A 13,616-nucleotide genomic window follows, 5' to 3' on the forward strand; every position below is an offset into this window, starting at 1 on the left:
AATCTTATTTTCACTAAGTAATAAATATTTATTTTAAGTGGTCATTCAATTATATATTAGGTTAATATTTAATCAGAGAGTTTATTGCCTTTGAAAGATAAAACAAAGGGGAAATAGCTCCTGATATAGAGTTTGAAATCTCTAAACAGCAATTAACATATTTCCCTAGCTAGTGTACAGTTATCTCAGAAATTGCAGCTAATTGCTGCTGTTACTATTCCCAAGTGATTAGCAGCTGACTACATGAAATAAATAAGATGTAGTAGAAGAACATCTAAGTGTGTCTAATGGTAAACATTTCTCACATCTTGTGCATTCATGTAATGGATAATTTTCAGAAGAAATACTTTGGTATAAACACAGTCTTTTCCAAGCTGTGGCTGCAAAAAAGAGACACTACTCAGAAGTCTATCTTGAAAACAATAATTTTGTATTCCACACAATTAAAAAAAAGTGGCAGAACCTCTTTCCTCCAAATAGAGATTTTCTATTACTGAAGAAATAAGATTAATTTTGGTCTTCTCTTGTACTGATAATTTTGTGATATACCCTATGAAGTATGCCATAATGCCTTTAAAAGAAAACCTGAAGCTGTGCTGCAAAAGTTAGAGGCACATCTCACAAATGCCATTCTTGTGTTTTCTTCTGTACCAGTTTTGGACAAAGGACAGATGGCTAGCTGTGCCTCTTAAAACAAACTTCATTTTATTTTGAAAGCTGAATTTCTCCACATCTGACCTTTTTTCATCTGAATGGGAAAGAAAAATGCAAGAAAGAAAAGTCTATTGACATGATCTACTAAAATTGCTTATACTCCTTGTATATCAATATTTTAAAAATATTATGTCCTATGGAAAATAGCTCTGGTAAGGTTTTTTTCTTGATTATTTTCCTCCCCAGACACCAAATTGTAAGTATTATCAGTTCTTTGTCTTTCCATGCTTTTAAAAGAAACTATCACAAATGAAGTTTCCACTCAGATCTTATAAAATCTGTATCAGACTGGAGCCCTCTGTGTGGAAATTATGGCTAGATCACAAAAGATAAACAGCCTGTTCTGTGGTGATGTTAAAGACATCTGATGCTATGAAGAAGGGAAGAAATAAAGAATTTTAGACCCAAATTGCAGTATTTCAAATACAGCCAAGCTCATATGAATATTTACGGCATAATATTTTAGAAAATGCAAAGCACATAAAACTAGGAAAACAGGAAGAATTTGGCAGCCTCTAGGTAGGATATGTGGCAAAATCTACTGTGATGCAATGGAGATCTTATCTGAAAACAAAGGATATGGAGTTTTATGCTCTCAAGATGGTTGTAATGGTGAGTGATTTACTTCATGGTCTTCCTTAAGTATTTCTTGGAAAAACAGTAATTTATGACAACACAGAAATCTGAAATATTTTCAACTGCCAAAAGTACATATCTTGCTCTCCAGAAATACTTGTACAATAGCCAGAAAAATCCTCATCAGTGTAATTAAAAGACTGATTATATATTTTAGGCTCCTGTGGGTATTTCTCAAATAATAGTTTAATGTACTTCCTACTCATCTCTTCCTCTCACTTAGATTCTAGATTTGCAGGAAAATTGTATGGCTTCTACTGTAAACTTAAAACTCAAAATCTGTACATAAGTTCTGACAAAAAGCAGACACTGGTGGCATTTTTCAGCTATGACCTTATTTCAGTGCAAAAGGACTAAAAAACTTGCATTTATTCTGCATTCTCTGAGGACTTCAAGAACTGAATGAGTTACAAACATTTGCTTTGCTCAAAAAATGGCCATATGTTCAACGAAAAGTCTTAAACAACACTGAGGTCAGCTAGCTGAACCTTGGTGTGGTGCTGGGACCCCTCCAGTCCTGTACCTGTTCTCTCTGAATCAGTTTTGGCACAACTGTGTGATGGAAGAGGAGGCAGAGTCACAGCTAAAGGCCCCAGAGCAGGAAAGAAATCATCACTGCTTTTCTAGACTATGGGATGGTGTGGTCTTGGAACACTGAACTCCACAAGCAACCACCCATGACAACTTTGTAGCCTCCAGTGTAATTACATTGATTTAGTCATATGGTGAGAGCAAAACCTTAACCACCCCAAATATCAAAATGTATGGACTTTTCTTACCACTGACAAAATGCAAGCTAAATTATCATAACATTACTGTAGATGGCAATTCTTCCTTTCAGCATCTCAAGAATTTCAGTGATCATTTATCTTCACATTCCTAAAACAATATTGTGAGTCTCTGGTTTAAAAAAAATTGAAATACCTGCATGCAACTCAGTAGAAAAATATTGAACAAGTCACTGTATTTCAAAATTCTAGTGAAACAAAACAAGCCAGGCACGGGAAACAGGCTGAAGCATGATAGGAACACCATTGCTGTCAGAGCCAGCATATTTTGGGAGAAGGAGGCCAGCTCAGCCAACATTTTATAAACCCCCACACAAAAGGATAGGAAGACTACACACAGAAAGCTAGGCAGAGAATGTCAGGTCTGCCAGGGAGTAAAATTTCCAAGGCTGCCATGATGTAAAAGAAGCATCAAACAACAGCAGGAGTGTTAATGAAACTAACACTTATAAACTCTCCTGCCAGTTTACCAACATGAACATGAGCAAGGCAGAAGAATGAAAAAAACCCCCAAACTCTAAAAATACTCTTCATAAATGTCAATTCTCCTTTCAGCCACAAAAAATCTCTCAGAACAAACTACCAACCCCTTTCCCACATGCAGTAATTTTAAGGGAAGTTAGCAGTTAATATTACTGGTAATAAAAACATTAATGCTGACATCCCAATTTATTAGGTTTTAGTATCACTAGTCTATACTCAAACTAGTTTTGAGAATTTTGAGGGTCAGTTATTGTGCCCTACTCTTCCCCTTGCAAGGCACAATAACTGACCCATCTCTGTATCAAACAGACTTCTATTGAAATTTCCCTGGAGTTTTGCACCTGTTCTTGTTTTTCTGCTGTATTTGGAAAGATGCCATTTGTGGCAGAGGTTTGTTTTACTCATTTTTATTGCAGCTAGTAAATCAAATCCCTGAAAAATTATTCATTCAAAATGAGGTATTTCAGAGCTTTATCAACCTGGCTTCTCCCTGAATAAAACCACATATTTCAGAATTTGGAGCAACCTATAATTCATTCTCTGTCTTCTTTTAGTATCCTCAACAGTGCTGCCTAATCTTTGTGGCTTTGCTCTCAGTCAATGACTGTTTCCCATATCACAAACACTGTAACTATCCATAAGACACCAAAAATTTGACATCCCTTAAATTTCATACGAGTTATGGAAGTTATGTGGGACTTTTTCTGCTCTGCATTTTGCAAGAGAATAAAGGCTTCTTGTAGCCCAAGTGATTTCTCTGACATTTGTCCAACACTGGTGCTATTGGTGGAAAAGTGTCACTGCTAGGTCTAAACACTGTCTGAATGCTGCTATTTTGCAGGGAGTTTTGCTTCTATAAAATTGAAAGAGAAATGCAATCAAATTGACATTGTTTGTTTTCTTTAGAGTTTTGTTTGTTCTACAGTCATTACTAGGAATGAAATGCAAGTATCAGTATTTCAACCATCAGTGATGAAGGACATGTTTTGATTATGCTCAAGACATAAGGAATGCTGAGAAAAGTTTTAATCACATCTTTAAGTGAAAAAGAACAATTGCAATTCTGACCTGAGAGAAAATAGCCATTTGATCTCTTGAAGGATGTAATTGAAATTCCAGTGAATTAAAAAGAACTTTCCCATTGATTTCCTTAGCTTTGAGCTGGACCTTTAGTTAACAGAAACGTAGACTAGCTATCTCTCCCTTTCTGTGGAAAAGGGCGAATATGAAGGCACTAGTCCTTAAGACATGAACAAAGAAATCAATTTTTTCCCAGGTGACTCCAGAAGGAAAAGTTTTCACCTTGCCACTGAGATGTGATAGAATACTCACTGATGGATCCTTTGTTGGCTGAATGGAGCAGTATAGCAGTCATTCTCCTCCAGATCTGGCAGCGTTTCCTTGTCCAGTTTCATTGGCTTTCTGGGCAGCCATCCTCGGAACCTGCTTATCTGTTTCTCGATCCTGCAGCACATGATAAGTATGAGCATTTGTGATAATGGGTTTTTCCACTACATTATGAAGTACAGGTTGTCAAACCAGGACACTGAATATTTACAATTAGGAAAGGTGCCATGTCTTTTGACTTCTGTTGAGGCAGATCAAATTACATATGCTGAACTCAATTACTCATAACCAGCTTTCTGCAGAGGAGCATTTATTTTGTCTCATCAGAAAAGCAATGCTGATGGTACATGCTGCCATAAATCTTCTTAAGCCCAGTGAGTGCTGGGCATGTTCTCTAAATCTTATTTCTCACATTTTTAGTTAGTTTAAAATTCAGGCTTAACCAACGTTAGATTTTGGACATCTAAACATTAGAACAGTAGATATTGTGACAAAAATCTTTGGCAGCTAAACCCAGCAAGTTACAGGCCATAGCTGCTCTCCGTATGGATTCTTACCTTTACCTTGCAATTGATGCTATTACAAAATAGGCTACTTTGTTCATTTCATTGTTTCTTGCAACACTACAGCCTCCATGAAACCAGAACTCTGGGTGTATAAGCTAACAAGTGACTGCTATGCAGATTCTTACATTTGGAAGGTGAAAACAAACAGTGATTGAGCTGGAGGAAGGGCAGATTTAACTACAGGTGCACTCATGCAAAGATACACAGTGAAATGAAGAGAACAACCAGAACTCTTTGGAGAAGACAATCGAAACCAAATTCAAATCCATACTAGAATGCTATAATGAAAAGCTCCTAAGAAAGCTGCATTTAGCACAGTGACTCCTGCTCCAAGTCCTAACCACAAAAATCCCTGCAAAAATCATGGACTACAAATTATGGAGTGTGCCCATACTACAGTCACTGGATGAATGTTTCCAGAAGTGGAGCTAAAGGAGGAGAATTTACTTCCCTTACTTCCTTTGAACTTAAAGCTCAGTTCTGAAAGAAACTCAAGGACAGGAAATATGGTTGGGGGGTTTGTTTGTTTTGTGGGGTTATTTTTGTAGTTGTTGTTTGGTTATTTTGGGGTTTTTTTTTGAAACAGCCAACATAAGAACTCTTAAGACCAACAAATGCTGGTACCTCTGCCCAGCCAGTTTGAGGGAGGACAGCCCATATCCAGGCAGCTGAATATATGGGGAAGTGATGTGAAAATGTTACACATTGCCATTTAAAATTCATAGAGTTTTTCCTGGAATAGTCAGCCTTCTTCCACCAGGTTTTAAATTGGACAAGGAAGCCAATGCTTATTTTTAAACATGTGCACATTTCAAAATTGTAAATAAATCAGCTGTACCTGTTAAAATCTCATTTCTGCACTTCCAATCTGGAATAGCATGATGGGGCAAGGGGTGTCAGATGTTGCATTTGTGTGCAAATTTATCATCAGGACTGTTTGGGAAAACTGGAATATGCATGTAAACTTAATGTAAGATTTAATTATTTAATTAATCATAACCTATCCATGGGCAGTGTTTGCACTGAGTTTGAGCAGTCTGAGCACAGGAGGAGGTGGTTTGCAAATGTCTGTGCTGAATGCAGGTGAGATGTCAGATCCCAGGGCTCTAAAGGGCCTGGTCCATTGTAACTCTCCAGCTGCAGCATCCTGACAGCCTTGAGCTAGTCTGTGCAGGCAGATAGAGATGCCAAGGGAAAGTAAGTTCAGGGGAAATCCCTGTCCTTTGGCCTCTGGTTTTCCCCCTGTAAATTCAGTAAGCCCTGTGTATATTCAACAGGCTTAGCTTGTCTGGGTATGGAAAAGGGAGGAGGGATTAGGAAGAGGGTTTTTCTAAATATCCTGTTCCATTCCTGTTAATTAAGCTCGTCTGAATTCTCTAAGCAATTAACACCCCTGCCCATCTGCAATCCTTTCCCATTCATGCTGCAAGTCAATGTGCACGTTTGAGATACTGCCTGCTGCAGGTTTATCACACCACACAAGCACAGCACAAGGGGACTGAGTGCTTTCCCCACTTAACAGCAATGCATTATTCATGCTGGCTTCTCACAGAGTGTACCCAGAATTCGAGTGGTTTGCCATTCCCAAGACTCAGATTACTTGGCATGCTCAGTCAGCCTGCTGGCAAACGGGTCTGAGAAGGTTGCAAAACCTTACTGCAAAGCACAGAACATGCAGTACAGCCTTCTGCAGGGAAAGCAAGCCCCCCTAGATATCTCCTTGGAAAAGAAAAATAACCAAGTTTTAAAATTTCCTCCAGCTCATTCCAACAGTGCCGTCAGTCAGCAGCGCAGGTTTTGTACTCTACAGGATCATCTTGCTAAAGGAAAAAGCTAAAAGAGTGGTGTTGGTGCTAACAAGTACAGACACAAGTGTTAAAAATCTATTTTTTAATCATTTCTTCAAGGCTAATCCATGCCTCATTTTTCCCACACTCAGCTGAATAGGGGAACGTTGTTTAGAAAGCAGTGTGACCTACTCAGGAACAACTGGGTGATGGAGTGATAAAGAGGTAGCTGCTTCACACAGTACCTCAAAGACAGTGTCTCCCACTTCAATCCTGCCCCTGCTCTCTAAGCCTAGCCTTTATTTAGCACCCACTTTCTAAAGATACATATTGTGTTTAACTCACACAAAGAGTTTCTCAAAAAATTTAAATGAAACTGTTTTCTCACCATAAAGTAGGATAGGGATAGAAACCTTTTTCAAAGGAAAATCAGGAAAAAAGGTTTTGAATTGGACTGATTTTTATGAGTGGGTCAGCTTTCATAGAACTTTATGCTTATTGTGGTGCTAGCTATTTTATTAGTTTAGTTTTAAACCATGATGCAGGTGCTATAAGGTGTCTGATACCCCTCCTTTCCTTTAAAGTAGGGAAGTTTTGTAATTTGAAGTGTTGAGATCACCAGAATTTTTCGGAGAGAAAATTCAAGTCAGGTTCACGAGTTGCAAGAGACCTGTTCTATACTCCTCTCTAAAATACATTTTGCGCAAATGTCAACATAACTTTGGATTAACTCAAAAAATGAAGAAAGGCTTTGGGTACTTGTAATCTACACTGAACTATGAGTAGAGGAAATAGATACTTTTATTGAAGCCATATATCTAAGTTTCACATAAGTGAAAATAAAGCTGAATATGTTTTATTTTTCCCCTCTGGGGCCATTCAGTTACAGCTTTTCTTCCTCAAGTAGCTATTTATAGACCTGAATATAAAAACTGAATTTAGTGTTCTCATCACTCAGGAACTAAATACCAGAAAAAGATCATACCTCTTCCCATCCTGACTTCAAATTGCATCCTGACTCATAAGAAAATGAATGTGAAGCAAAACTTCATATAACACATATAAATAATTGGAACCTACACCTTCTCTTTCCTATCTATTGCTTTAGTCAAAGCAGCCATTCCACAAGACCAATTCCAAAGCTAACAGCTGCTATAGCATCTATTCTAAGGTGGGAATGGAAAGTGGGGCAGCATCAACAAATTTTAGAAGATTTGTGTGCATTTATTACTGTGTGCCAAAGAGGGATAAAATGTCTCAGCTCCACAAAGGGCTCATTTGGTGCTTATTAATGTGAAAAGGTAAATTCCATAATGTGCTGGTGCTGTCAAGTTACCAGCACACTGTGACATAATATCCAAAGTGGTTTTTATTATGCTCATACTGCAGAGTGATCATCCCATGGATGTAAATATATTGACATTATGTGCAAAATGGTACGGCTGTTTACTCCAAAATGCTGATATTTCAAATTTAATTTTTCTCTCTTAGAGGTTCTTGGGAATATTTCCACTGACCTCAGTAAAAGAGTAGATTAGGGGCTGACTCCTCTGAAAACTGCATCAAGAGTACCATGGCATTAAATATCACATACAGTGAGAGAGATAACTGTACATATATAAATGATCTCGTGTTGCCAAGTCTGTACAGTTTTTAGGCATTTTGGAGATATTTTCATTTCATTTTCCAAGGTATCAAAAAGAAAATGCTAACTGCTGCAGGAAAAGAGCTTCATTGCTTGAAGTCAGACATAACCTGGGCATCAAGCATAACCTTAAAGGTATTTAATAATTGAGTGAAAGCACTTCAAAGATTCTTGGAAAATACACATCTCTCAAGCTTGGTTCATTGGCTTTCTATCTACCAACAAGGTACTAAGCATCCCCATGGAGGATGCAATAAATAAATAATGCCATCACTGTTACAAGTAAGCAGGGTTCATGGAAATGGAAAACCCCCTGGAACTGTGGTACTCTAACCCCAAGAAACTCCCTAATGAGCTACATGGAAAGAAAGAGGTACAGCATTTGCCCTAACATCTGTTTCTTTAAAGACTCCATCAGTTGAAAAATATTTTCTTACTCCTAAAAAAGGCAAAACTGATAAAATTAGCTGCTTCTTTCACAATGTGGATGCCTTAAAAATGTGACTTCTGTTTGATTATTTTTGTAGATGTTCTAGTATGTAACTACTCCCTTTATAATTTCTACAAACACAACTGATTAACTTTTCCACCCAGCTTGACTTTAACCATTATTTTGTTACTGGTCCAAATGGGCATAAACTGGCATGAGAGCTCTACTCACCTATTCATGAACTTGTATCGGCGATGCAGGTAATAGATTTTTCTCCTGGAAGAACAGCAAAAATGAAGCCAGTCGAGAAGAAAACCCATCGTCAGTTACAGTATGAACTAGCAAGGAAGGAAAGGAGATTGAAGACAGAAGCCTGTAAGAGGTGGAGGAAGAGACTAAAAGAGAGATTAACAGAACCGTCACAGGAAGCCACACAGACACTGGTGGCATCAGAATTGCCAGAAGATCATAATTTTCCCACTGTCTCCTCCTTTTTCTGCTATTGGTCATGTGTGGAAGGTGGGGATTCGAAGATGTTTCTATTTCAGAGTTCATAAACTGTTGCAGGAATTCCATAGGACTGACACAAGTATGGACTAATTATATGACATCTACTTGTGAGTTATTAAAGCTGCATTTGGTGAAACACAAGGGGGAGTCACTTAGAAAAGCCAGGAAAGCTGTACCTTATGCTGCAATATGCTGTAACACATGCAGTACAGAGCGGGATCTGTGGTTGCTGTTGGGATAACATCCTTTGAAACAGAATATTGGCTACACAAGCAAATGCACATGTGCTCAAGTGCCAAGTGTGCAGCCACTCCCTCTGCCCCTCATTCAGGCTGGTTTCTGTTGTCAGTGCAATAAGCTTGTGTGAGAGCAAACGATGAGCAAGTGAGCAGACAAGGGACACGAGCAGACACATGCTGAACCCACTCCCAACCTGCCTCCTGACCAGCCCTGCGGGGCAGAGCAGCCCCTAACCATCATGTGTAGATCCAGGACAGGGAGTCCACGTCCTGGGCCTCTCCCCTGCTGGCTGCTCTTGTTCTTCTCATAGATGCCTATCATACCACAGCTGCCAGGATCTGACACATTGCCTTCAGCACAGAGATCGCATCTTCACGAGAGTTAAGAAAATCTGAGGGTTCTTGAGTGTGGATTTGGGACTCATATTCCTTTCTGGAAAATTTGGGTGCCTGACCAAACTCTGATTTCCTTCTCCAGAGGCTGACTTTGTCATCCACTCAAGGTGATTGCAAAATCAAGGTGGTTTCTCTGTATTCTGACAGGTTCCACTGTGTAATGCAGAACTGTACCACTTCTGGAAAATGGAGGCTTACACCACACATGTTCTAAGTATTATAGTAGATGTAGTGTAGGAATGTTGTTGGTGCCTTGGAAACCTCCTTGGAAATCCTCTAAAATAAGACAACACTAATGCTTTACAAATAATTTAAAAAATTGGTTAGCATCCCAGATTAATTTTCAGAACTTCTGGACATTTTTGTTATTAGAGTCCATATCATGCTGGTGAAGTAAAATTTTTTAAACTATTTCATGTTGGCCAGCCTTCTTTGGATAGTGTTATTTATCTTGCTCTACTCAATATACTCAATGTCTTGCTCTGCTCAACCTTTCTCAGCAGAAAAAGGTCAAAGCTAAGTGTTTCTGAAGATGCCATCCACTTCTTGGTTTTGCTTCCAATATTCAGAGGTATCCACCTCTTTTCCCCTCCTGCTTTGAAACAACAAGGATTTCATTCAGTGATGTGTGGACCTTGCACAATTCCAGCCTGAATAATCAGGAGCAATAAGCAATCAGCAGCTGTTGAATCAAGGACTTAGACAAAGGCATCTGGGAACACACCATTTAAACTTGTGGACACTTTGTAAAATTCTTTTGAAATGGTAAACTGTACCATTGTTTTTAAAAAAAAAAATTAAAGAACCTGGCCAGCAGTCACTAGTGAATTACCATGATTTCCTCTTAACAATGCTGTAGTAATTCTCTCTCTATGGATGTGGAAAGAATGAAGCCACAATCCTGAAGCAGGTCAAGAAAACCTCAGTATTTTCAAAGCTTTCTATATAATATGTATGACACCTACTTTGCTATCTGCCGAGTGATCAGGAAAATACATGACTAAATTCAGAGTTCCTGGTGTATTTCTGAATCATGAGACCTCACTCCACTGCCAGAGCAGGTCCATCACAAGGAATGCCACAGAAGTCAAAGAAGGCACCCTTTTGGCCTAATGAATTGTTTCTATGGCTGGAACACTTTAAAAAAAGAATATTCCTATCCTCCAATGACTTGCTTTGCGAATTTTCTCTTTAGCAATAGAAGCATAAAGAAGAGCAATTGAAGATTTGCTGTGAAAATCAAAACAAAATAAATACAAAATAAGCCTGCAATTTTGTTCTTTATACATATCCATTTTACCTTATGAGTTCTCTACTGCTACAGAGTGTCTCATATCAGAGGCATTTTTCATACTTAGGTAAGAAAAAACAGAAGGAATCCTACAAAGGCACCAGCTCACTCGTTGCATATTCTGGGTCTGATTCTTTTCTTGCTCAGGAGTAATTCCATTAAAATCAATGGAGCTTTATATTACAAACCTTGCAAATTGAAAGAAGAGTCAAGGTCTCTCAGTTCATGGGTTGTGGTCAGTTCCAGTGGAAGTCTTAATGCTACTTTAAGAGTTCTGATAACCAGCAGAGTAAAAGCAATATTTTACATAAAAAAATTCACAGCCCAACATGCAAACAATATTTAATCAATTATAAAAAGAACTTGAATTTCAATGTGGAATGAATCTGGTTATCAGTAGCATTTAATATAAGTTCTCCATTTTCTTCACAGAAAAAAAGCATTCATAGCCTAAATTGTTTTCCTATGAGATGAGATACTTATTTACACTTATTTATGGGATACTAACTACATACTATACAAGCAATTTACAGGTGCATACCAGATACGTCAAACAGACATGCACTTTCTGTGCTGCCTTACGTACCTGGATCTTCTTGACCTCCCATTGATTTCAATGAAATGTCCATTTAAAAAACAGCAGCGCACAAGTATGCAGGGGGCTCCAGCATTGAAGGGGTTAAAGGGCCTAAGGACAGAATACCCCATGAAAAAAGCTGCACTGCTACAGCCCATCTTAATCTCTAACCAGTATTGTACCGAAATTGTAGGCTTTAACAAGAAACAGCAATGCATGTGGTATCTAAGGAACTCCATTTTTATTTCCTAAAGGTGTGTGCTATCTTATAGAAGAGCTTTTCTACAGGCATTTTGGTGTTATTATCACATTAACTTTACAGTATAGTGTGGCTTTGGAGGTTGAGACAAAATGCAGCTACACCTACCTGAAAGGCATTCTTACATTCATTAGTTCAGCATATTTGCCCAGGACCTCCCAAGGGGCATGCAGTTTCACAAAGATGATGTCACTGTTTGTTAGGGATGACTGAAAAAGAGAAACAAAACAGCCACCAGAGCTTACTTTTTGAAGTAAAAAAGAAAGAAACAATAGTCAGCGGTCAATGTGATGTGTCACAGTCCCATACTCTTCTTGAAATGTTGTTTCAGTATTTTGTCATCCTATTTTTCTTCTGTTGTCCTGAAAGCCATGTGGGAATCCCTTCTGACCTGCATGTGTGTCTCCTCCACATGGAAAAGAGGACATGGAGGGCAGACAGATGCATCTATGGGTTAGCTGAGTGTACATCTCATGAAGAAAACTTCATGCAGGGCGTGCACATCAGCATGGCTGCTACCTAACAGAAAGCTGTCTGGCAAAGACCAGAGGATGGGCAGCAAAGAGAAAAGAGGAGGAATTTAGCTCTGTTTGCACTCAGGAGGAGACACAGTGCTCTGCAAGAAAACTACAGCAGGTTTGGCTGAACACAGAGAGCCACATGATAATACTGGAAGATTAAATGTTCAAATTCGAATGAATATTAATTAAATTTTCATGAAGTTACATGTGATACAATTTTAGACATTCAAGTGGATGGCATTACAAAATATAGGTAAAGGTGTAATTAGTATGAGAAAAGGAAAATAAGATGACAGAAAACCAGGCAAGCAAATTGTTAGTCAGCTTTGGGGATGATTTCCTAGATTTTTAGATGTTGTCCTATGTTCAATGTTTCTCACATAAATTCTTGGTTAACACTACTTACTGGGACTTCTTAAATCTAGTATTGTTTATCTGGAAACTACTGTGACTGTATGAGTGGGAGGCTGACATTTATACTTTTTACATTCTCCCTCCACTACCCTGATAGATGCTGAAATTATTGAATTTGCACGTCCTTGTCTTTAGAGGGGCTAAAATTATATTACTACTTTGTGACATGATAGGAATGAAAACTCCAGCATTTAAGATACATATATATGGTTTTATTCAGCACATCAAAAAACTCCAAAAAACCAAATAAACAAACAAAAAAACCCCAAAACAAAAACAAAGGTAAAAACCCCACAGGACCTAATCGCTGTAGAGTTAACATTTTATAAACAACTATAATATTGGACCATAATGGACACAGATATTTGTACTCAAAATATTACTGGGTGCAAATATGGATTTAACATACAAAGGAATGGGTGATGTTCTGCTGCTAAAAACTGCAGGAAAAAAAAAATCTTTCTTCTTTGCTGATGAATTTCTGAAAAATATTTCAATACAAAATGACACAACAGCAACAAAATGCCCCCAAGAGACTTGCTTCCAAGACAATGAATTCACTCTTTCCCTGGCTTTTATGGATTCTAAATCAGCCTTCAATTTTGTTTTTCTTTATAGGTACATTTCACAAATTAGCTTCTATTCTCCCATGAGAATTTAGCAAGGAAATACCACAAAACCAAAACTTAATTCTGCCACACTAAAAATCTCCTGCAAACTGCTTTCTTAAAGGTGAGGTTAAGTCAGCAGTGAGTGGATTGGCAATTTTGTCCTAAATAGCTTGGATTAAAAAACAAAACAAAACAAAACAGAACAAAACAAAACAGAACAAAATCCACCAAACCTCAAAGAACTATCTCAGAAGACCAACATGCAGAAAGAAACTGCAGTACTGACAGAATAATAAAACTGAGAAATAGGGGAATTTATTAAAAACAGCTTCTAAACTTAATGATGGCTGTTAAACAGGAAGTTTATAGGTATTTTCCAGCATATTATAGTTTGAACCTTAC

At 38.0% G+C, this 13,616-nt stretch overlaps 1 protein-coding gene across 9 annotated transcripts in view; it reads right to left on the reverse strand.

Moving 5' to 3' along the window:
- Positions 1–13,616, reverse strand: part of ANO4 (anoctamin 4) — a 180,173-nt gene that overhangs the window by 57,861 nt on the left and 108,696 nt on the right. For 7 of the 9 annotated variants that reach the window (XR_001333186.3, XM_026798053.2, XM_026798049.2 and 4 more), the window contains 4 exons: positions 11,777–11,877; positions 11,419–11,520; positions 8,628–8,672; positions 3,954–4,085 (listed from right to left, as the gene is read on the reverse strand). Coding sequence is in view for 8 of the 9 variants with exons in the window: in XM_026798053.2 (XP_026653854.1) it covers positions 3,954–4,085; positions 8,628–8,672; positions 11,419–11,520; positions 11,777–11,877 (380 nt within the window). In the remaining variant the exon portion in view is untranslated. The remainder of the gene's footprint in view (positions 1–3,953; positions 4,086–8,627; positions 8,673–11,418; positions 11,521–11,776; positions 11,878–13,616) is intronic. The other 2 variants (XM_005480721.3, XM_014271997.3) reach the window with 2 other exon arrangements.

This window comes from Zonotrichia albicollis, chromosome 4 (assembly GCF_047830755.1).
Source record: "Zonotrichia albicollis isolate bZonAlb1 chromosome 4, bZonAlb1.hap1, whole genome shotgun sequence".
NCBI lineage: Eukaryota > Metazoa > Chordata > Aves > Passeriformes > Passerellidae > Zonotrichia > Zonotrichia albicollis.